At 34.3% G+C, this 24,581-nt stretch overlaps 1 protein-coding gene and 1 pseudogene across 9 annotated transcripts in view; one reads left to right on the forward strand and one right to left on the reverse strand.

The window, feature by feature from the left end:
- Positions 1-24,581, forward strand: part of Rufy3 (RUN and FYVE domain containing 3) — a 76,384-nt gene that overhangs the window by 38,021 nt on the left and 13,782 nt on the right. For all 9 annotated transcript variants that reach the window (XR_009225322.1, XM_058574031.1, XM_046428695.2 and 6 more), the window contains 11 exons: positions 8,998-9,171; positions 9,922-10,039; positions 11,076-11,177; positions 12,484-12,607; positions 14,156-14,217; positions 15,598-15,663; positions 16,491-16,560; positions 18,282-18,374; positions 21,157-21,240; positions 22,691-22,858; positions 23,561-23,658. Coding sequence is in view for 8 of the 9 variants with exons in the window: in XM_058574031.1 (XP_058430014.1) it covers positions 8,998-9,171; positions 9,922-10,039; positions 11,076-11,177; positions 12,484-12,607; positions 14,156-14,217; positions 15,598-15,663; positions 16,491-16,560; positions 18,282-18,374; positions 21,157-21,240; positions 22,691-22,858; positions 23,561-23,658 (1,159 nt within the window). In the remaining variant the exon portion in view is untranslated. The remainder of the gene's footprint in view (positions 1-8,997; positions 9,172-9,921; positions 10,040-11,075; positions 11,178-12,483; positions 12,608-14,155; positions 14,218-15,597; positions 15,664-16,490; positions 16,561-18,281; positions 18,375-21,156; positions 21,241-22,690; positions 22,859-23,560; positions 23,659-24,581) is intronic.
- On the reverse strand, positions 20,654-20,948 carry LOC124082231 (small ubiquitin-related modifier 1-like; annotated as a pseudogene).

Consider the following 24,581-nt stretch of genomic DNA (forward strand, 5'->3'; position numbering starts at 1 on the left):
AAACTGCAAACTTTACATCTTATCTGTAAATACTTAAGTACCACACCTAATAAAATTAGCAGTAATTCTTAAAAATATCTAATACTCAGCCCATTTTCAAAATCTGTTGATTGTCTCAAGTAAGGTCTTCCTATTGGCTTATCTGAATCAAACTCCATGTAGGATATGCATTATTAAGTCTCTTATAAGTCTCATTAGTTTTTTTAAAATAATAGTTCTATTGAGATACAACTTATATACTGTAAAGACTACCACTTTAAAGTGTACAGGTCACTGGTTGTTAGTCACAAAATTGTGTCCTTCTGTCACCACTATCTAATCCTAGAATATTTTCATCACCCTATAAAGAAGTCCCATACATATTAGTAGCCACTTTTTATTTCTACTTCCTCTCAAGCCCCTGACAACCACTAGTCTATGTTCTATCTCTATAGATCTGCCTATTCTGGACATTTCATATGATCAAAATCATAAAATATTTGGCCTTTGTGTCTGACTTCTTTCATTTAGCAGGTTTTCATTATTCATCCATGTTGTGACATGTATCATAACTTCATTCCTTTTATGACCAAATAATATTCTATTGTATGAATACACAACATTTTGTCTATCCATTTATCTATTGGTGGACACTGGACTTGTTTCTACTTTGGGGCTAATTAGGAGAAATGATATTTTGAATAGCAATATACAAAGTTTTATGTTTCACATTAGGACTATATCTAGGAGTAGAATTGTTAGATCAAATGGTAACCTTTATGTTTAACTTTTTGGAGGACTGCCAGTCTATTTTCCAAACAGCTGTACCATTTTCATTTCTACCAGCAATGTACAAGGATTTTAATTTCTCTACTTCCTCACTAACATGTTTTTTTCCTTTAAAAAAAAACTATAGTAGAGACTGTTTCTGGACTCTCAATATTCCATTAATCTATGTGTCTGTACTTAATGACAGTTCCACATCATCTTGATTACTGTTGCTTTGTAGTAAGTTTTGAAATCAGGAAACATGTCATCCAATGTTATTCTTATTTTTCAAGACTGGCTATTCTGGGTCCCTTGCATTTCCACATGTACTTTATGATAAGTTTACCAATTTCTGCAAAAATACATCTGGGAGTTTGACAGGGATTGCCTTGAATCTGTACATCAGTTTGAGGAGTACTGTCATCTTAGCAATATTAAGTCTTCTGATTTATGAACATAGGAAGTATATTTGTTTTGATCTTTTTAAATTTTATTCCACAAGATTTCATCATTTTCAGTGTATAAAACTTGCATCTCTTTTGTTAAATTTATTTGTAAGTATTTGTTCTGTTTGCTGCTACAATAAATGGAATTTATAATAAGAGATTAATAACAATAAAATAGAACAGTAATAAAAATACACTCTAATAAAAGTAGGTGAATATGGTTTCCTCAAATGTTTTATTGTATTGTGTATCTTAGCATACAATTTTTTCAATTTTTTCTTTTTCTTTTTTTACTTGTTGAGAACTTTTCACTTTTTCATGTAAAGATCTTTATAGCTTCTCTTTGGCATATACAAATAGCCAGCAACACTATTCTGCACTTTGGGACCATTCTTAAGTAAAATGAGGGTTACTTGAGGCAATAGCACAAGATTTCATCACACGACTCAGAAAAGTCAGTATATGATTTAAAACTTACAAATTGTTTATTTCTGGAGTTTTCCATTTAATATTTTCAGACCACAGTTGACATCCTTCAGAAAACAAAACCTCAGAGAAGAGGAGATTGCTATACAATTCAGTTTTGTGTATCGATCTTGTACCCTTCAACCTTGCCAAACTCATTTATTAGCTAATACTTTTTCTGTGTGTGTGGAGATCGCCTCACTGGCACCGCATACTGGGGACAGAACTCAGAGGTCCCCTACAGGAATATCCCCAGCCTTTTTTCTTTCTTTTTTTTTTTTTTTAGATGATATATTGCCAAGAGGCTAGCCTCAAACCTCTTTTGTACTGCCTCAGTATCCCAAGTCTCTGGGATTATAGGAGTATGCCACCATGCCCAACTTGTGTGTGTAGATTCTTTTGGGAATTTTTTTAATATACAATATTATGTCAACTACAAATGATTTTACTTCTTTCTTTCCAGCCTGGATGCCTTTATTTGTTTTCTTGTCTAACTGCCCTAGCTACACCCTCCTGTATAGGGTTGATTAGAAGTAGAGGGAACAGAAATCTTTGTTTCTAAACTTTGGGAAAGACTTCAGTCTTTTGTATTACTTTTTCATGGATGCCTTTTACCAGGTTAAGGAAGGCCTCTATTCTTCCCAGTTTGTTGAGTGTATTATTAAAGGATGTTGGATATATCAAATGTTTTGTCTGAACTGAGCATGGTGGCTCATGCCTGTAATCCCAGCTACTCTGGAGATTAAGGTATCACAAATTCATGGTTAGCCTTGGCCAATTTAGCAAGACCCTGTCTCAAAATTTAAAAATTGAAAATGAAAAGGGTTGGGTGTGTAGCTAAGTGATATCCCCAAGGTTCATTCTCCCCATACCAGTACCCCCCCCCAAAATGTGCTTTGCCCTATTGAAATATCACAATTCAAATACTGTTTGTTCTTTATTCCATTAGTTTAGCATATTACATTGATTTTTATATGTTGTACCAACCTTGCATTCTAGTACAAATCCCATGTAGTCTTGCTATATAATCTTTTTTGTATATTGCCTGATTTGGTTTGTCAGTATTTTGTTGAGGATTTTTGCATCTTAGTCATAAAGAGTATTGTAATTTTCTTATGTTCTTGTTTGTTTTGGATCTCAAAGAAATCCTAGTCTTATAGAATGAATTGGCAAGTTGCTTCTTCTATATTTTGGAAGACTTGTGAAGGACTGATGTTAATTCTTTAAATGACTGACATATTCCAGCAATGGTCCTGACTTCCTCTATGGGTCTGTGTTTTTGTTTTGTTTTGTTTGCAGTACTGAGGATTGAACCCAGAGCCCTCTACCACTGGGCTGCATCCTAGCCCTTAACTAGCTCCTTTAACAGGTTTCAACCCAGAGAAAGTGTTACTTAAACAAATTTTCTCTTTATTGAGTAGAAGTACATAACAATATCTTAAATAGCACTAAGCAGAAAAGATAGATATGAATATAAATATATAGATAATCTAAAGGTCCTAAGACTCTAACATTTTTAGTAAATGAGAATTGATAAAGGTTCTCATACAAATAAATGTAATCAAACTAATTATTTTTAATGAATTTTTTTAGTACTTTCAGTTATATCTTTCACAATTAATGACAACTCACTTATGCCCACTTACATTCTAAAACAATTATAGCAAAAGTTCAAAATAGATTTACTTAGGAATTATTGATCTTTAGTGACTACCAACATATAGGGTAAGTTTTCCTCTGTGTATTTTTCTGTTAGTGATTTTAATTTCATATAATAACTCCCAGGTATTATTGAAAAGCCTGATAACAACTGTTTTGTTTCTTATATAAGATAAAGCTTTGATCTGACAAATAATCAGAAATTCTGAGGAATAACTGCTATCACGCTTCATAAATTATTCCCACTTGACCAGGAACTGGGTGTAATGTAACATACTAAATACTAGCATAACATTAAATATACCTTACTTTTCCTTCAGTTATTTATAAAATGTTTGAAAACTGTGTATGAGCATTAGTCATTGCACTAGGAGATGAAATGAGGTCTTGGTCAGATGAGTGGTTTTCAGAACAGTGTGATTCACCATCATTCTTAGTCATGTGACTTTGGACTCAACTTTGTCTTCACTATTAACTAAATGAGTTGTGTGACTCTAATTATATGGAAATTTGCAGTTCAAAAAGATGCAGTAGTCACATGGTCTTGAAAGAACTTTGATTGGAAAACCAGTCAATGTAGCCTATTATTATTTTTTTTTTTTTAAAGTATGAGGGATTTAACCCAGGGGTGCTTAACCACTGAGCCACATCCCCATCCCTTTTTATTTTTTATTTTGAGACAGGGTCTTGCTGAGTTGCTTAGAACCTTGCTGAGTTGCTGATGCAGGCTTGAATTTACAATCCTCTTGTCTCAGCCTCCCAAACCACTGGGATTACAGACAGGCGCCACTGCTCCTAGCTCATTTTAGCTTATTATTCTAACTGTATTCCCTACCAATGTGATTTGTACCAGCATCCATCTAATCACCAAAACTTGAAATGTAGAGATTATTTCCCATTCTTCAAGTTCTGCCTTTTCCTACATGTGCAAATGGTCATTGAGTCTTGAAATCATGACATTTTACCCCAGGATGCCTCTCAAAGCTATATCCCTCTTCTCTATACAGCATCCTCTATTGTAGTTTCATCTTTTATTACTCTGCTTAACTATTGTAGTAGTCCCTTTCTTACTCCCCAACTTTAGAGTTCAGGCTCCTTTTCAATTCATCTTCAACAAGAATACTAAAATGATGTCTCAAAAATTCAAATTTTGTGACATCACACCTTACATTAAAATCTTCACTGAGTTTAAGGTAAAAAACATACTCCTTAAATAATGTCCTTAGCAATCAATCCTGTCTCGGTCTTGTGTCATTCTCCACACTTAATGTGAATCGTAACTCCTGGCATGTTTTTCTGAGTATGCCATGTTCTTTCATATTTCTGTTTACCCAGTCTGTTCCTTCTATCCTGTTCCCTCAACATCTCTACTCCTCTTCCTTACCTAATTTATTTTTGTCCTTTAAGATGAACTTAAAAGTGTGATCCTCTAAAAATGTATGGACACATATCTGCCCCTTAAATTTGAAGGGAAAATAGAGAATCAGGTCAGATGCTCTTCATCTGTATATATTCCCATAGCATCCTATGTATAGGATTTATATTTGTAGTGATTTTGCAGTGCTTCTCAAAGTTTGAAGTATACTCAAATGTAGAGAAAATGATATTATACATGCAGCCTGCCTGAAACCCTAAAATGATGTCATTTTCTACTATATTTGCCTTAAAAATATGGAAAACTTACATTCAATTCTATAAATAGGCATATTTTATTTAATATAAAGACATGTAAAATTATTTTTCCTGGAATAAAACTGATCACTGTTAAAGATGATAATGTTTATCCTGAAATTTTTAGTGTTCACTATACACTGCCCCCTCCTATTCTCCAGAAATTTTTATTAGCCAAGTTTGAAAAAGAGAAAAGTAAGCACTTTGATGGCAGGACACTAGGCCTGTTAACCTCTATGTTCCTAGCATTAAGCCATGTCTAAGCACAATAGATGTTTACTATTAATTAAAAAGTAATTAAATGAAAGTTCAGCATTGGAATAACAGTGTTAAATGTTAGCACTGTGAAATTTTTAAATTTTTGTTATTATTCTTACAGAAAAAATAGGACTAATAACACTGTGAAAAATTATACTTTTTTTTTTTCTTTTTTTGTGCAGCTGAGGATCAAACCCCGGGCCTTACACATGCTTGGCTAGTGTTCTGTGACTGAACTACAACCCAACCAAAAAATTATGCATTTCTTAAAAAATCATTCTGTCCTATACCATGTGACAAAATCTTTTTTTAACTTTTTGTAAAGCACAAAATACACAAGAAGACCACATATGTAAGCTTTCACATACTCAATAAACTTTTACATACTCAACACTCTCAAATAACCAGTATCCAAATTCACAACAAAACTTTACCTCTGCTTTCCCTCTGTGCTCTCAAGTCATTGCAGCCCTTTTTATAGCATAGATGAGTTCTGCAGAGTTATTTTATACTCAAATACAATTTAAGACAAGTAACAAAACAGAAAAAATTTAGTAGTTACTTTCAGTAATTTACTAACTAGGAGATATAATTAAAAATTATTTATTACTGATCACATTAATATTTACTGTCTAACACAAAAATGTTAATAAGCATTAAATAATACTCATTATAACTTCTATGTTAATTAACTATGAGAAGTACATTCCTTTTAAGCTCTTATGTCTAGTAGTCATATTACCTGGTTCTTGTTTGACTTTTGTTTGTTTAAACTCGCAGTTCTCAGCAGGAGGGGGGGGCTCCATTTTTTTTTTTTGTCTCCCAGGGGGCATTTGGTAATATTTGAAGACAGATTTGGTTGTCATAACTGAAGGATTCTACTGACATCTAGTGGGTAGAGGCCTGAACTACTGTGAAACTTACTGTGACTTGCTGCTTGTTACAGTTTACAGCCTGCTGCTAATCTAGTGAGAATTAGTCCCATGGGGAAAGCTAGATTTGAAGTAAAAAACATGCCCCCCATGAAAAATAATTTCCTAGATCAAAATGTCAGTCATACCAAGGTTGAAGGTAGAGTTTAATAAAGAATGGTGGCACTAATCTTTCTATAGCCTGTTCAACCCAATCCCAAACCACATGTTCAACATTTTTGCTACTGATTACAAGAGAAACAAAATGAGACAGTGTAGATGGGTTGGTGTGAGTACTTCTGCAAAAACCTCTCACAGCATGATATTAACTTCAAATCTGGCTCTCCCCATGGGACTAATTCTCATGAGGACTAGAAGCAGGGTTGTAAACTGCCACTAGTGGCATTGTTAAATTTTGTTAATTAGTTTCTGAATTAAAGGTCTACAGGCTTGAAGCACAGCAAGTGTAGCCTTACAGGCAGGCAGTTATCCCAGTCCAACAACAGTTTCCCTGCCACCTATTGCGAGGGGTTAAGTGGGGAGTCCAGTTGCTCTCCACAAACATTCTTGCCCATACACCCAGTGATTAGAGAAAGTTTGAAACATAGTAGTATACAAAAGTGCTGGTAATAAGTAGAAATTAATATTTGACAAAGTTATTCTTCATGGCTGTCTTTCAGAAAATAGTTTTGTGTATATTTCACCATGAGCTTATTCTACCTTTTTGTTGTTGTTTTTGTGCTCAGGCTCAGACTCACGGTCTTGTGCATGCTAAGCAGACACTCTTACTGCCAAGCTACACCACCAGTTCCTTCCTGTATCCTTGACAAGTTGATCTACCATGACCCAAGAGAGCTGCATTTGAACCGTAGTCCTAAAACATTTGTTGATATGTGAGAAATAATTAATTGGAATATGGATAAATTTTTACTTTCATACAAAGTATTTCTCTAAAAATATTACCTGAAGGGCTGGAGTTGTGGCTCAGTGGTAGAGCGCTTGCCTAGCATGTGTGAGGCACTGGGTTCGATCCTCAGCACCGCATATAAAGAAATAAAATAAAGGTCCATTGACAACTAAAGTATATTTAAAAAATATGTGTATTACCTGAGAAAATACTAAACATACCAAGATTTGTGTAGTTGGAACTATAAATGTGGACGCCCTTAAAATTAACGGAGAAAATTAGATTAGAATTTGGCCATTTGACTCTGCTCATTTAACTGTGAAAGCAGATATAAATGAAAACATTCTGTGAACAAAATTATTTGGGATAATTTTCATAAAATAGTTTTATGTTAACTGCATTATCTGTGTTATGAAAGCACATGGTTTAATTAGTACTTTAGTTTTCCTAAGAAAAAATGGAGTGTTTCATAGACCTCTGGGCCTTTTTTTAGATGTTGTTTGGGGGGAGGGATTTTGTTGTTGTTGTTTTGTTTGTTTGGGGTTGTTTTGTTTTGCTTTAGGGAGTCAGGGATTGAACCCAGAGGCACTCAACCACTGAGCCATATCCCCAGGCATTTTTGAGACAGGATCTCGCTAAGGTGCTTAGGGCTTTGCTAAATTGCTGACACTGGCTTTGAATTCACAATCCTCCTGCCTCAGCCTCCTGAGTCGCTGGGATTAGAGGTATGGGCCAACATGCCCAGCCTTTTGTAGTTTTTAATAGAAATTTGATGTTTTGAGATACATGTAGCATAATGGAAAGAACATTAGCTTTCATATCAAACCTAAGTTCAATTACTGCCATTTGTGAACTGTTGACTTTGAACCACTGTACTCTTCCATGCCTGCTTCAGTACCTGAAAAAAGGGAGAATACTTAAATGGTAATAGCAAAGTAATAAGTAAATAAGGTAATCATGTAAAAGAATGATCAGGAGGAGGAAAGGATAAACATTATTTGGAGTCATAATTTCATTGAAAGGTAGATCATAGTGCTTAAGAGCACATGGTTTGGAGTTGGACACATGGGATCTGGACTCTGGCTTGATCACTGATGACTCTCTGTGCCCATGGACCAGCTACAGCTATTCAGTAGACATAGAATGTGATGTGACTTGTGCAAGATCATACATTGAGTCAAGAAAGAGCAGTTGAGGCTTTACTCTCTTTGTAAGCTTAAGTTAAGCTTTACTCTCCCTGTACAGTGCCTTGCACAGGTTAAGCACCAATAAATGAGGGTGGTAAGTGCCTAGACTGTTCTGAGTTCTGCCAGATAAAATGTGGTACTTAGTCACTTTCCTCAGATAGATTACCTTTGGTTTTGAGAACCACACACTATATTCTAAGTCTTAAAAATTCAGAAGTTAAGTTCTATTACCATATTATACTAATAATGTTAATGCTTCATTTAAATAAAAAATGATGATTAGTATAAATACTAATAACGCAGTTTAAGTACTTTATTGTTTTTTCCTACATTGGCTTTATTTTTAGAACACTTAAGAAACTGTAGAGAGAGGGGCAAACTAGCGTGGAAGCAGAGAGACCAGTGTGAAGGAAGCACAGTAGTGAGCTATGATGGGTGCAAAGATGGGGTGGTGGTAAAAATATAAAAAGACTGTACTTAAGGCTTAAAAAAAAAAGTAAATTTTACTGCTTCATCAAAGATGCTCTAAAGGGCAGTAAACATCTTATTTTTTCACAGCAAGTACATGGCCAAGAAGAACATACAAGTTTTATAGTTTAGTGCCACTTCCTTGCTTTATCACAAGTCACCACCAGTATTACCTACCATTGCTTTTATACCATCAGTGCAAATATCACCATGGTGAAATCCCACTGGATTTTACAATTCCCGGTAACCAAACTTCATTCTCTCCCCTTTGGCTGCAGATCCAAATTATCTCATGGCTAATGAACGTATGAACCTGATGAACATGGCCAAGCTGAGTATCAAGGGTTTGATTGAATCAGCTCTGAACCTGGGGAGGACTCTAGACTCTGATTATGCACCCCTGCAGCAGTTCTTCGTGGTAATGGAACACTGTCTGAAACATGGCTTGAAAGGTGGGCTGTGGCCTCAAAATGTAAATGTGCATGCAGCTGTTTCCTAGCACTACAGTCAAAAAGAAAGTATTCTTTGAGGAGCTAAAGCATAAGACTTGAATTAATAAAATTAATCCATTGGAGTGCAACCTGTATGGGAGCAGAGCTATGGTTGTCTTAAAAGACTTATAGGACTTAAAAAATACAGATTATTAAATGTTAAGAATTGGAACGGCCATTATAAGTAATTAAATCAAATACAGCAGTTCTATCCAGTTGGCAGGCAATATAGGTCATGACTTGCCCAAGGTCACACAGGGACAGAGCAGGTGCTAGAATTCAGGTTTCCTGACTTTTGTTTCAGTACTCTTTCTATTTAACCACAGGTTTTTGAAGCAGAACCTAGACTTTTCACCTTCACTTTCTCCCTTCTCAATATTCAGTTTGGGAAACAGTCTTTACCATTGGACTATTTTTTTTTTTTTACTAATACCACATGGTTTAGTAATTATTAAATTTTGGTATTATGAGGCTAGGTCACAAATTCTTTCTGAAAGAAGGACTGTGTATTTTAGGAAGTAGAGAATTTTTATTTTCACAAAATTTTATGTATTCTGAAAGCATAAATAATTTTATAATTGTCTAATAGCCTAGGATTGGATTCTTGAAAAAGACATCTAATAGATGGGAGGTATGTAGTGGGGTGTATAGTGAGGGACTATTTATGTTTTAAAGAACATTTAAAATACTGCCTTGTTTTTGTCACCTTAGCCAAGAAGACGTTTCTTGGGCAAAATAAATCCTTCTGGGGTCCTCTAGAACTGGTAGAAAAACTTGTTCCAGAAGCCGCAGAGATAACAGCAAGTGTTAAAGATCTCCCAGGACTTAAGTAAGTCTAAAGTTGAATTCTGTTTCTCAAGAACAACATTCTTATTTCTTAAAGAATAATACTAAAGATAATAATACCTATGATCATTTTTACAACATTACAAAATGCATAATATTATGAATAAGAGAACTGGTATGTAAAATTTTAAGAAAAGTGTGCTCTTGAAGGATAATCATTCATCTAAAAGAGGTTGGCTTCATGTTAAAATACCAAAGTTCTCCTCCACCCCTACCCCAATACTGGGGACTGAAATTAGGGTTTCACGCCTGGTAGGCAAGCACCCTACCACTGAGCTATACTCATAGCCTAATATTTAAAAAAAAAAAAAAAACACTTGTGAGAATCAATGAGTCTCAAGAAATTCAATCTAGGGAGTTGACTTAGGGAAATAATGTATTTGATGGGGTTCGAAAGTCAATATTAAATCGGATATCAAGTGAACCTCGGGAATTGACACCAACAACCTGTCTTAGAACTTGAAAAAGAGTAGTGATCACCCTCCCAAATGAGATTGGTTTAATCTTAATCAGATAGAAGTTTAAATTGCCTGAATTCACATTCATGTTTGGTCCTTATATAACCCATACTAAATCTGGGAGTATTTATCAATACTAATCTGATGGAACATTTCTAGTTGGGCTTCCCAGAAGTAAGTCTGGGAAGTAGTCACATTAAGTAATTGTTTATTTATTTATCTCTCTATTTGTTTGTTTGTTTGGTGGTGGTGGTAGTACTGGGGATTAAACTCAGCTTTGTACATGTTAAGCATGCACTCTATACTAAGCTACAATCCCAGTGCCCTCATTCAGTTATTAATTCTTTGTAAGAGCGTTTATCCTAAACATACCCCTGGATCTTACTATTCTGCACAGAATTCCCAGTATAGGACTGTATTGAGACAGGTTATGAGGAACACCTCAATGTGCTCATTATACTGGGAGACCATTGGAAAATGAAGTGAATCTGTTCCACAGTGACCCCTGCCTCTGTTGCTTACATTTTTAGTCATTTTGTCATTTTGTCTCTGTTCTTGTAGGACACCAGTAGGCAGAGGAAGAGCCTGGCTTCGTTTGGCATTAATGCAAAAGAAACTTTCAGAATATATGAAAGCCTTGATCAATAAGAAGGAACTTCTCAGGTATGAACACCATTTTGAACTTTCTTTTTCCCTTGATGTGTTCTGTCATAAAACTGAATCATACAAATTTTTCATTTTATAAGAAATAGTTGATTCATAACAATTTTACTAATATTTACTATCACACTTCACATACTTGTATTTCCAAATGGATGTTTTATACTATGTATGCTCTATCACTCTGACATACATGGTTTTTTGCAGGGCATTCCAAATCTTAATACCTCCAGAAAACAGAGAAGACTTTGACACCTTAGTGTGTGCCCAGGCTCAGTAAGATAAGAAGTTGACATGTAGCATTAAATTTAAAAACAGCCCCAAAATTCCAGATGGATCATAGATGTAAGTAGGAAAGACAAAACAATAAAACTTTTAAAAGAAAAAGAAGGCAAAATTTTGCTACTTGTAAAAGGAGAAAAATGGATAATTTGGGCCACATTAAAATGAAGAACTTAGATTCATCAAGATTCTCTTTAATATTAAGAAAGAGCCCATCTTTCACAGAGTGAAAGATGATTCTAATACATAATACATATATTCAACAAAAGTTTCATATTCAAGGTGTATTTTAAAACTACCAATCCAGTAAGAAAAAACGTATAAGCAATATAAAAATAGGCAAAAGATGGGCTGGGGTTGTGGCTCAGTGGTAGAATGCTTGCCTATCATGTATGAGGCACTGAGCTCAATTCTCAGCACTACCTATAAATAAATAAATAAATAAAGGTCCATTAACAACTAATAAATTATTTTTTAAAAAATAGGCAAAAGACTTGAACAGGTGTTTTTAAATCATTTTCAACCTATTATGCATGTTTGCTCATTTTTGCTAATTAAGCAAAAATTAATATATATAATTCATCTGTTCACATTTGTAAGATGTTTACTTACTGCATTGAAGGAATGTTATTTTTAAACAGAATTAAAAATAAAAAAATTTTAAGAAGGTATTAACTTTTAAAACTCAAACCAAATAAAATTTTAAAATGCATAAAAGATTTCAGAAGTATCCAGTGATGCATCACAAATATAAATATATCAGAAAAATCTAAATACTCACTTCAATAAAAATACCATCTGATCATCTTTTTTTCAACCAGATCACTTATTATCTGAAGAGTCTATTCGTGCACCTGCTATCTAAAATAAAATATTTATGAAACACTTTCTTCTTTTAAAACTTTGTCACTATTATCATAGATGACCATATTAACCATGAGGCAAGCATTTTTCTCTTTCCTTCATGATTATATCATTGGATTTTTGAGGTTTTATTATAGTAGAATAGTCTGTATTTCTCTTACAGTGAATTCTATGAACCAAATGCCCTCATGATGGAAGAGGAAGGAGCTATAATTGCTGGTCTGTTGGTGGGTCTGAATGTCATTGATGCAAATTTTTGTATGAAAGGAGAAGATTTGGACTCTCAGGTATGGAAATAATACTCATTTAACCAAGTGTGTCACTTTGGGTTCTGTTATCTCAGGAATTGGGTTAATTAGATTATATCAACTAAGAGGAGAATCATAAATGGGATTTCCTTTAGTTTTGATGTATGAAAAATTAGATTTTTGTCTTCTAGAATATTTTTCAAATTTAGTATCTTGGTTGCAATTGCTGTTAAATATATTAAAAAGCCAGTAAAGTGGCACACACCTGTGATCCCAGCAAGTTAGGAGGCTAAGACAGGAGAATCCCAAGTTCAAAGCCAGCCTGGGCAATTTAGTGAGACCCTGTCACAAAATAAAGAATTAAAAAGGGCTGGGGATGTAGCTCAGTGGTAGAGTGCACCTAGGTTCAATCCCCAGTACCATCCAAAAAAAAAAAAGCAACCCAGTAGAACAAGTAGAGCATGGTCTTTAAGATTAAAGACTCTAAAGCCAAACTGCTTAGTTTTAAATTGTCTTCCTCATTTTCTAGCTAAATAAATTATGTAGGTACTTAGTTTCTTGGTGCCTCAGATTCCTTGATATAATGTAGGGATTTTTTTTTTTAAGAGTATAAATAAGCTAGGCATGTTAGCCTATAATCCCAGTGACTCAGGAGGTTAAAGCAGGAGAATCACAAGTACAAGGCCAGGCTCAGCAATTTAGGGAGACCCTAAGCAACTAAGCAAGACACTACCTAGGGTTCAATCCCCAATACAAAAAAAAAAAAAAAAGAGAGAGAGAGAGAGAGTAATTAATGGGGTTTTGTGGGGAATAAAGAAGTTAGTATACATAATTCACTTAGATTTAGCCTTAGCACATATTAATTGCCCAGTAATTGCTTTTTCACTATTATTATTTCTTACCTCTTCTGTGTGAAATATTATGATGAATTTCTGTTAGGTTTTACTCTGAGAAAATATAAGACAAAATATGACTCAATCTTGATTTTTAAAAAAATTTTATACTAGAATATTCTGAATAAGCTGAATAATTAAATAGCAAATCTTGAAAAATGAAGATATGTGCATCAATGAAGCTTTGAAAGAATAGACACCACAGGGAAATGTGCATTATTTTTATAATTTAACTTTTAAAAACTTATCCCTAAAAGCAAACAGAAATTCAGTAGCAGAATGCCTGAAATAAGTAAAAGAGAAAGAAACTTTAAACCTTATATACATTAAGTATTCTGTTGACTGTCTCAGTTAATGATCTGGTTTCCTAGTCCTATTGATATAATCTTGATCCTATACTTCTAACTCACAGCAATTCTTGATTAAATTAAAGGTAAAACATTAAGGGCTGGGAAGTATCATTGGTAGAGTGTCCTGGGTTCAATACCCCATGCTGAAAGGGGAAAAAAAGCGAAACATTGTATTTGTATTAAAAATTTCTGGTGATTATCATGACTATTTTATTATTTTGAGTGCCTAGAAAGAGACATTTTGCTGTTGTTTGTTTTTTGTTTTACTCTTACAAAAAGACATTGTTTTATGCCTTGGAAAAAGCATCAAAATTTGTATTAAATTCTGAAAATTCTCTCTGTAGGTTGGAGTTATAGATTTTTCAATGTATCTCAAGGATGGGAACAGCAGTAAAGGTAGTGAAGGGTATGTGCAAAGAAAATTAGATTTCTTTTTTCCTTTGTAGTATTTTTTTCCCCTTTGGTCATATTTAAAGTTTATAACAATACAGATTTAACTGACTTGCCAAAAGAATTTCTGATGATATAGCTTTAAAAATATCTGACTATTTGTGCCTCCTACTAAATCCATTTAGTTAAATAATTTTCTGTTGTGTGGTTCAGGCAAACAAAATTAAAATTATGAAATAATCAAATTCTTCATCTCTTAAAGTAATATTTGAAAACATGATCTTTTTGACCAAAGGAATTACAATGTCAGTTGCTTAAAATTTGCAATATGAAATATGCAGCATGGGGTTATATAAAATATTAACATTGAGGGAATTGAGTGAAAGGTATATGGCAACTCTGTACAACTTTGCAACTTTCTTATTAAGCAAATATTATTTCAAATAGAAAAATTTAAATACTGTGGTACTTGCTGATTAGAGATCAGAAGTATACCTTATATCCTTTATGTATTTAGCAGTTGAAAGCATAATTAGTCTGATATTTTTAATCTTTGACTTTGAGTTTAAGCTTATGTCATCTGTAGGAGCTTGGGATGTGTCTCAGTGTTAGAGCAGTTACTGTAGTGCACATGCCTAGCACACAGGTAGCCCTGAGTTCGGTCCCCTGCACTGCCAAAAGAGAGAAAGAAAAAGTATATCATTTGAATTTGTGCCTTTTATAGGTTAGTTGGTTCTAAATGAACCTCATTTTTCCACACTTTATTTCCCTTGTAATAATAAGGACTTAACCTTTACAAGCCTTTTTTACCACTTGCTTTGAATAAAAATAGCACTTAAAGGTAAATATATAGCCTTTGGGAACAGCTACATTATACTATAAGTGAGTTTAATTCATTTCCTATGGGGAATATAAAATTTTTGCTATGAATAATACTAGTGAAGCTGAAAAAAATGTATTAACTTGCAAGAAAAAAACTTTTTAAACGTAAATGCCACTGATAGAGAAGTTTATGGCCTATAACCTAAGTTATTAAGATTTATAAGCGGGCTAGGGTTGTGGCTCTGTGGTAGAGTGCTTGCCTAGCATGGTGAGGCCATGAGTTCATTTCTCAGGACCACATATAAATAAATAAAACAAAGGTCCATTGACAATAGAAAAAATATTTAAAAAAAAAAAAGATTTATAAGCTATAGCAGGGGCTTTATTAATGTAGCCTTTTATTTTTAAACTTCCAAGTCCTTCTTGTTGATATGTGGAGAGGGTTATTATGCATCATGTTTATTTTGTTCACTATATGTGCCCCAATTTTCTTCTCATGTTTTATGAAAAGATGAGATGGGTAGTGTTTCTAACATTATTTATTTTATTTTTATTACTTCTCTTTTTCTTCCAGGGATGGTCAGATTACTGCAATTCTGGACCAGAAGAACTATGTAGAAGAACTCAACAGACATCTGAAGTAAAGAATGAATAAATAATATTACTTTACTGGGGTTTTGTTGGGAGAGAAAGGAAGTATAAAATGATAAGCAATGAGGATAAATTCAGACAATGTTCAACAAATATATAAATATAGAATTCCTGATTGTTAGGCACTGAGTTAGACATTAGATAAGTGAGATTTAACTGTTTTGGTGACCCTTAGTGAAAAGCAATATAAGAGACTATAAAACAGTAATTTAGTGATTAAGTAAATAAATACATTCAGTTAAGAATTTTAAAATGTGTGGCACAGATATTTGAAATTGGCAGCCCACTTGGTGCAGTGATAAAGCCACTTATTTTAGTATTAAACTAAATTCAGTAATTTAGTTCCTATATATCTCTGGGTCCCTTGTATTTCATATACAAGTCATATAAATATGACTCTTATATTAAATTATTTATTCTAATTTCCATGCCTTAGTTTCTTTATCTGTAATTGGAGACACCTAACACATAGAGCTGTTGAAAGAATAAAATTATGCAAGTTAAATAATTTAGAACAGTGCTTGGTACATGTAAAGCATTTAATTCATATAGCCTATTTATGCTTTATATAGGTAAACCCTGAAATTTACATGTAGCTCATTAGCTCTTTTTTTATTGAACAAATACTTAATACGAATTCTAATACCAAAGATACAGCAGCTAAGGCAGACACAGCCTTTTGTAAGCTGTCTTAGAGCCTAATAGTCTATCAAAAATTATAGACATTAGACAATGAATGAATGATAAGTATGGGTATTTCAAAAGGAAAGTTCAGGGTATTGTTTTCAAAAGAGACCATTGTTTTTCTCTTGGTAGTGCTACTGTAAACAACCTTCAGGCAAAAGTAGATGCATTAGAAAAATCAAACACTAAACTCACAGAGGAGGTAAGTGTTTTGGAAATTCTTTGACCTATAAAATTTAATAATGTGTATTAATGAAATCAGTAATTTCTATGTAACCTTAGAAATGAAGGATTTGACTTTTCAAATATATCTACTATAGTATATAACTCCTTTTTTACCTGACTGGTTAGTTGGCTTATCCCGGGATTCTCATTTAACCCAGTTAGACTGCATAGGCATGTTTTCTAAGTATCTTTTATGAAAATGTTTTATCTGAGCTGTCCTAGAATAAATATTTAGCATATAGCATGATATTCATCATTTAGTCATTCAAATAACATTTTAGGCACTAGGTGCTATAATTACACAAAGATTTATATGTGTTGGACATTGATTTATATGTTTCAGACAGACAAGCTTCTTACTCTCTATATTCTTATATTCTTCTTGGGACAGTAAGATAAAATAAAGATCACTGGTCAAAAGACCAATAATTTCTGCTTACTTGTTAAGCTATTTATGTGTCATGTGCTCCTGAGTCAGTTGACCTCTAAGAGGCCCAATTCCCTCACTGGCAAATGGAGTGTTTATACTCCCCCTTATAATCTCACCATTACTTAGAAGATCAGATAATAACAGATATGTGAAAGCTCTTAGAATAAGTTCCTAAAGAAAAAAATAACCTCATATGTTCCTTCTGATTAATGAAGCTATTTTCCCTAATTTGCCAAAGACTAAGCTACAATTTTTTTTCTTTAATAGCATTAGATGTGTGTGAGTGCGTGCGTGTGTGTGTGTGTATTTTGCTGGGAATTGAACCCAGGGCTGTTCCAAGCAAGCACTCTAAAACTGAGCCACATTGTCAGCCCTTTTTATTTTTTATTTTTAGACAGGGTCTCGCTAACTTGCCAAGGCTGGCTTTGAACTTGCAATCCTTCTGTGTCAGCCTCCCAGGCTGCTGGGATTACAGGTGTATGCCACTGCACCCAGCAGCATTAGATGGGTCTATGAAAATCCTCAAGTAAAATTATCCAAATTATTGCAAAGAGCTTGTCTTCTCTGTTTCTAATTGTAATGGACCTGTTGTATTCAGTGAGATAAATTTGGTTAAACAAAATCAAATTGATGCACTGATCAGGAATATGCTATTCCTTCAGAACAAATATTTTAATTTTAAATGCTTGTTTCTCAGCTCTGTGGGCTTTAATTTTGAATGAAGAGTATATATATATGAAGCTTTAATTTATGGATATGACCCTTAAAATCTATCCCACAAGGTTTTAAGCAGTCCAGCACAAACATTTCTACTGAAGTTCTTTTGCTGCTGTATTGAGGCAGTATGGCATAGCAGTTGAGGCACTGGGTTCAATTCTTAGCACCATATAAATAAATAAATATATGAAAACTTTTTAAAAATTTTATTTTAAAATCAGCAACAGGAGATTTTAAAATATATTTTTAGTTGTTAGTGGACCTTTATTTTATTCATTTATTTATATGCAGTGCTGAGAATCAAACCCAGTGCCTAGGCAAGCACATGCTAGGAAAGCACTGTACCACTGAGCCACAACCCCAGCCCAGGAGATTTTTTTTTTTAACCTACATTAAAGATATTTCTCCTGAGTTCCTTTTAAGAACATTTTTCATTGGGTTATAAATAGTTTCTTTATTTCTAAGACTATCCAAGCCTAAAAATTGTTGCCTAGCAGATCATAAATTATTTTATGCTATTAATACAAAAATAAATAAAATTTCACCAACAGCTTGCAGTCGCAAACAACAGAATTATTACCTTGCAAGAAGAAATGGAACGAGTTAAAGAAGAGAGCTCCTACATATTGGAATCCAATCGAAAGGTGAATATTAACTGGATTTATAAAACATTCATAGAGTGTATGTGATGTGTTAGCTATAGAGGGGAGTCTCTAGAGGAGATGCAGACATTTGCATATATCAGGCACAGTTTTTACCTTGTCTCCATGCATAATTGAGTGCATGATAGAAGGAATGGAGAGGTTTTGCCCTTTCCCTTACATCATGCTCCTTGGCTTCACTCTACCTACATAATGTTTAACTTCAAGAAAATCTAATTTTGTTCCTTTTTTGTTGTTGTTGTATTAAGGATTTGTACCATAATTAATTGATATTTGTGATATTAAATATGCCATTATTTTTGTGCTGTTACTGTTTTGTTAAGTGACACTTCCTTTATATCATATCACTGGGAGTTACCTTATAAATGAATTTTCTAGATAACTTTATCTCCTAAAGGACCAAATTTTTATACATGTCTAATTAATTTTTGTAAACCTTGGTACTTTTCCAAGCTACCTTAATTAGAGGATATAATTTATATCCATAATTTTAAATTATTAAAATTGTTCCTAACAAGTAATTTGCTCTGAGTGGGAACAAAAGCAGTTTTGTATGTGTAGGTTCTTTGACTAATGCATAGACTTCAAGAAATTACTGTGAATGCTCAGAATAGCCTTTGATGACCTATGTATTTTTAGCTGTGATCTCTGGATACTTGTAAGACACTATATGAGATCTCTGGAGAATTAATGTAGTATCATTTGAACCTTTAGCCCAGCTAATGTTTTAAAGTGAATATGTTATTTTAATTTAAAGACTGATTTTTAAAACACCTAAGACTTTTTTTTTTTTTTTGGTTTTTAATACTGGGGCTTGAACCCAGGAGAACTTTACCACTGAGCTACATCCCCAGCCTTTTTTTTTTTTTAAGTTGTAGATGGACACAATAACTTCATTTGATTCATTTATTTTTATGTGGTGCCAAGAATCGAACCCAGTGCTTCAGATGTGCGAGGCGAGCACTCTACCTACCACTGAGCCACAACCCCAGCCCCACATCCCTGGGCCTTTTTTTTTTTTAAGACATTGATAGACCTTTGTTTTATTCATTTATTTATATGTGGTGCTGAGGATTGCAACACACATGTTAGGCAAGTGCTCTACCACTGAACCACAACCCCAGGCCCCAGCCCTTTTTTAAAATTATTTATTTATTTATTTATTTAGAGACAGACTCTCACTCAGTTGCTGAGGCCTCAAACTTATGATCCTCCTGCCTCAGCCTCCTGAATAGCTGGAATTATGGCCTATACCACCATGTCTGGCTCTGTCTCATTAACTTATCTTAGGATTTTTAAATAAAGCAGGAAACTTCCAATTCTGCCTGACTTTTTAAATGTACTTGACTTCTTCAGTTTCCTTACTGTCTTCATTCATTGTTGTAAGTGCTTAGGTATCATCATTTTTAAAAGGTTTTTACAAATATTGTTTATTTTAATGAAGCTGATACAATGTCCATTTAAAACCCATATCCCAGGCCAAAAGTACAAATAAAATCAGAGGAGCAGTGTTCTGTTGTATACACTTCTGCATGAATAACTTTATTAACTGCTAATGAAAATTAGAACTTTTCCAGGGTCGTCTGACAAGATTGTTGTTTTTGTTGGTGTTAATCTTAAAATGCTTTCTCTTCAGTGAAGCCATCTTTGGAGCGTGTCATTACTCTCATCATATCTGTCATCTTGACTCCAAAGCTTTATTCCTCCTCTTTTGGTCCAAACATTCAGATTTTAAAAGTAGCATCAACTTAAGGAAAGGTCATTTTCCTACAATTCAATTCTCTGAAAAACTTCCATCTCCCACTGAAAGTCACAGTCCAGGAATGAAGCAATCACGTGCTAGAACTTCAGGGCCAATTGGAAAGTCATTATAGGTACTCACATTGGTCGATCTTATTTACCACCACAAGCCTGAAAATGCAGTCCTGAAAAAGGTGGCCTCTCTGTGTACACGTGTAATTTTTTAAAAGGAGAGGGCAATACGAAGGGAGCTGAGGTTTGATCACCAAAAAATCAGCACAGTGAAAACAAACAATGGTGGAGTGGTGCATGCCTGTAATCCCAGCAGCTCCAGAGGCTGAAGCAGGAGGATTGTGAATTCAAAGCCAGCCTCAGCAAAATCAAGGTGCTAAGCAACTCAGTGAGACCCTGTTTTAAAGAGATGGGTGCCAGTTTTCAATTCCATTTGAACACCACATTACGAAAGAACTACTTTTAAAAATAAAAAAGGATTGAGGGAAAAGAAAAAAAAACCCAATATCTAAACCATTTAATGACTCCTTTTTTATTCCTTATAAACTTCAATCACATCTTCTTCCTCCATTCCCAGTTCTTTTGGAGTATGATTATCAGCAATTCTCTGACCTTCAAAGAGAAACCTGAGTGAATTCATTGGAACTCCCTGTCTTTGACAGTATGATTCTTTGAATTTCTTGAGATGTGTTGTCATTTTCACTTTAAAGTGAATCTCAGTGTTATCCTGTCCAATGGCTTTGAGTTTAATGTATTATTGTTCTCCAAATCCTCGACTGAAGGTTTTGCTTCCTGATCAGACATGGAGATGGTGGCTTCACCCAGTCTCCACACAGCAGCGACCTTGGGTATGCAGAACCTGGCTCCAGGGTTTACAAATTCGTCTCCCATCCCCACAGCACAACACCATATGTATCATCATTTTTCTTTACTAAATAGCAATGCCAGTATCTGCTAATGCTGTGTAGGTTATTTAAATCCCTAAATATTCAATACTTTATTTCTTTTCAAGGGTCCTAAGCAAGACAGGACTGCAGAAGGACAAGCACTAAGTGAAGCAAGAAAGCATTTAAAGGAGGAGACACAATTACGATTGGTAAACTTTGCCTAAGTTCTAGTATTTCAGGAACACGTGAAATGGCCTAAGAGATTTTACCTTATAGACCAAGATCTGGAATATCAGTAGTATTCTATATATAACTTTTTTATAATTCTGAAAACTGTTTCTTAACTTTTTTTTTAACTCACATTCCCTGTGTGGCTTTCTCAAAACTACCTCCTGCTTTTTTTTTTTTTTTCTTTATATTTCAGGAACACTAGATATATAGAACTTACTTATCCCCACTCCTCCCTCAGTCCTTACCACTGCAAAGCTTGACATCATCCCCTTAATAGGAATCATGAATGTAGATTATCTTATTTTTACCTATTATTCCTGAGTTTATTCTCACTCTAATATATATACATATAGGAAATTTTATTGTCCAGTATTACTCTTAGAAATTAAAATATATATGTGTAGTATGTGTTTAAGATTCATAAGTATCAATAAACCTTGCTATTAGCATATTAATTCTTCCTGAATTCAGATAGGATGACAAACAAAAGGACCCCTCCCCCCCCATAGTGTCTCTAGGAATAGGGAAAAGATAAAAAATAAGGGGTGATTTATATGTAATAAAAAGTTATTACAAATTAACAGTGTACAGCAGAACTTAAGATTGTCTGAAAACATAGTAATGTTATTTAGTATCTGCCTTCTATGTGTTTGTAAATTGATCTCAAAATACTTCTTACAAGGAAGGTCCTAGAAATAATATGTCAGATTTTCAGATATAGCATGATTCATTTTATATCGTGCTAATCATGTTAAGAGGGGTGTCTCAGTTAAGTAGCACATAATAAAAATCTTAAAATTTTTGTATTCTTTTATCATAATAAGAAATAAGATAAATATTTGTTAAGAAGGCAAGAAATAGGCAAGGTGCTAGATAACATCTTAGACACAGCTCAGGTCTCTGTATCTTTGCTGATCTGAATAACGTTACAGTCATAATGGTTGAAACAAAAAGGAGTTTCATGTTAAGTGAATCTAAAAATTCAGTTAGCTGTATTGATAATTCCTAATAGTTGAGATGTTATCCTTGGGGACCCAGAGTATACTCTGGGTTCCTTGGGTTCTTGAATATATCAACATTTAAATTTTGGAGAATTGCAACTACTTCAGTTTGTGCTTCTACTATAACACTTTATGTATATTTCTATAATAGGACTTATGCATTGTCACAGTATCCCAAGTGTGTGCATATTTTGATCATAAATAGCATTGTCTTTAACCTAGTAATTTTTTAGATTTGTACATTATCAAACAGATGTTATACTTCATTGTTCTTATTGTTAATGTCTCTGAAAATGAATGATGGCTTTTGGCTATTTTACCAGAATATTCAGACCTGAGGGTTTTGGTCTACCCTTCCTGTGAAATTTTATGGTTGTACTTAGTTGAGGAAAGGGAGTATAATCAGTTCATTCACCTCTGGCGGCAGGATGTTGAAAAAGAGTTGGAGATCCAGATCAGCATGAGACAGGAGATGGAATTGGCTATGAAGATGCTGGAGAAGGATGTCTGTGAGAAGCAGGATGCCCTGGTGTCTCTGCGGCAGCAGCTGGATGATCTCAGGGCTCTCAAGCATGAACTTGCTTTTAAGCTGCAGGTAGGGGAAATATGAGGAATAGATTCACCAGCTTTCTGAAATAGTGGAGCTCCCCTCCATCTTTCTTGTTCTGTAGAATCACACTTTAAGAGGGAAGAGTCACTAAGCACTGACACAACCCAGAATCCCAGCTGAGGGGAGGCTGAGACAGGAGGATCACATTTCAAGGCCAGTCTGGGCAACATAGCAAGACTGTCTCAAAATGAAATTTTAAAAAGGACTGGAGATGTAGCTTAGTGGTAGAACACTTGCCTAGCATGTATGAGGCCCTGGGTTCAATTCCTAGTATTACATACACATACAAAAAAAGGATCAGACTCTCATAAGATTCTCTATTGTGTTCTGAAAAATCAAGCCCACTTTTCATATTGCAAAACTGGTTGGGGTCTTTTTTAATCCTACAATTTATACTCTCTATCTTAAGATGCCAGCTGAGTTATGTATTCCATTAGATTTTAAATGGAACATGATAAATTGATGAACCTTCTGATATTATGATAAGGTTGCATATAAATAATACTGATTTTAACCAAATTACTTTTGGAGCTTTGGTTTGGGAATTTGGGGTTTGTTTGTTTGTTCTTGTTTGGAAATGTATGAGCATTTATATTTCTCTGTTTTCCCCTTACCATCAGGTTCAAAAAGCATATGTGATTATAATTAAGAAGTTTATGTTATAGTCTATAATTATTTTCTATACAGAGTTCAGACTTAGGAGTAAAACAGAAAAGTGAACTAAACAGTCGCTTGGAAGAGAAGACTAATCAGATGGCTGCTACCATTAAACAACTGGAACAAAGGTAAAAAGTGCTATTCCTTTAGTGAAATACTTTGAGCTGAGAGTGCTAAAAGTGAAGAGAGTATGCTCTGCTTTGGGCAAATAAAAAATATATGAAATTCTTCCAACCCTAATCAGCCATGCCTGGAGAAAGAAAGCCAATTGAATTTTATGTGTTCTAAGATGTCATTGAAAATATTGTTAAGAAATGTCAGTCAGCCTGTCCTGATTACTTTGAATATTAGAAATGGGAATTTAACCCATTTCACTGATGAGTCTTAGAAGTATACTTTCAAGAATGAAAGAATTTTTAAGTATGTGTTTATAATTGTGTGATTTTATTGTTCCTCACTAAAGTCTTGGAATACTTTGGCACTAAGTGAGCTAGGGGTTCCAAAAGGTGGTTTAGAAATAGAAATAGAAAGATCTATTATGGATCTTTCCTTTCTTTAACCCTTCTTCTCTCTTCTCTCCCATCTCCCATTGCTGTCTACTTGCTCCGCAATAGTTGTTTAGCTTCCACTGACATCTGCAGTGTGTGTCTCCTCTCTGACTTCCATCAGGAGACTGGTCTTGAGTTTTCTTCCTCTGACCACCATCTCCCACCAGTCTTTCAGTTCTCTCTGCCCAAAGCATCTCTCTTTCTATGATATGTTCTTTTTTTTTTTTTTTTTGAGAGAGAGAGAGAGAGAGAGAATTTTTATTTATTTATTTTTTTAAGCTTTTGGCGGACACAACATCTTTGTTTGTATGTGGTGCTGAGGATCGAACCCAGGCCGCACGCATGCCAGGCGAGCACCCTACCGCTTGAGCCACATCCCCAGCCCTATGATATGTTCTTAATTCTCCATTTGTCTGAAACTACTGTTGTTGACTCAGCAGCCAAGAGAAACGTGGCTAAGATTTCAGGATGGAACACAGCATGGCACCCAGGGTCATTCAATG

Source organism: Marmota monax, unplaced genomic scaffold (assembly GCF_021218885.2).
Source record: "Marmota monax isolate L192 unplaced genomic scaffold, Marmota_monax_Labrador192_F-V1.1 WCK01_AAM20220418_F8-fsc00132, whole genome shotgun sequence".
Lineage (NCBI taxonomy): Eukaryota > Metazoa > Chordata > Mammalia > Rodentia > Sciuridae > Marmota > Marmota monax.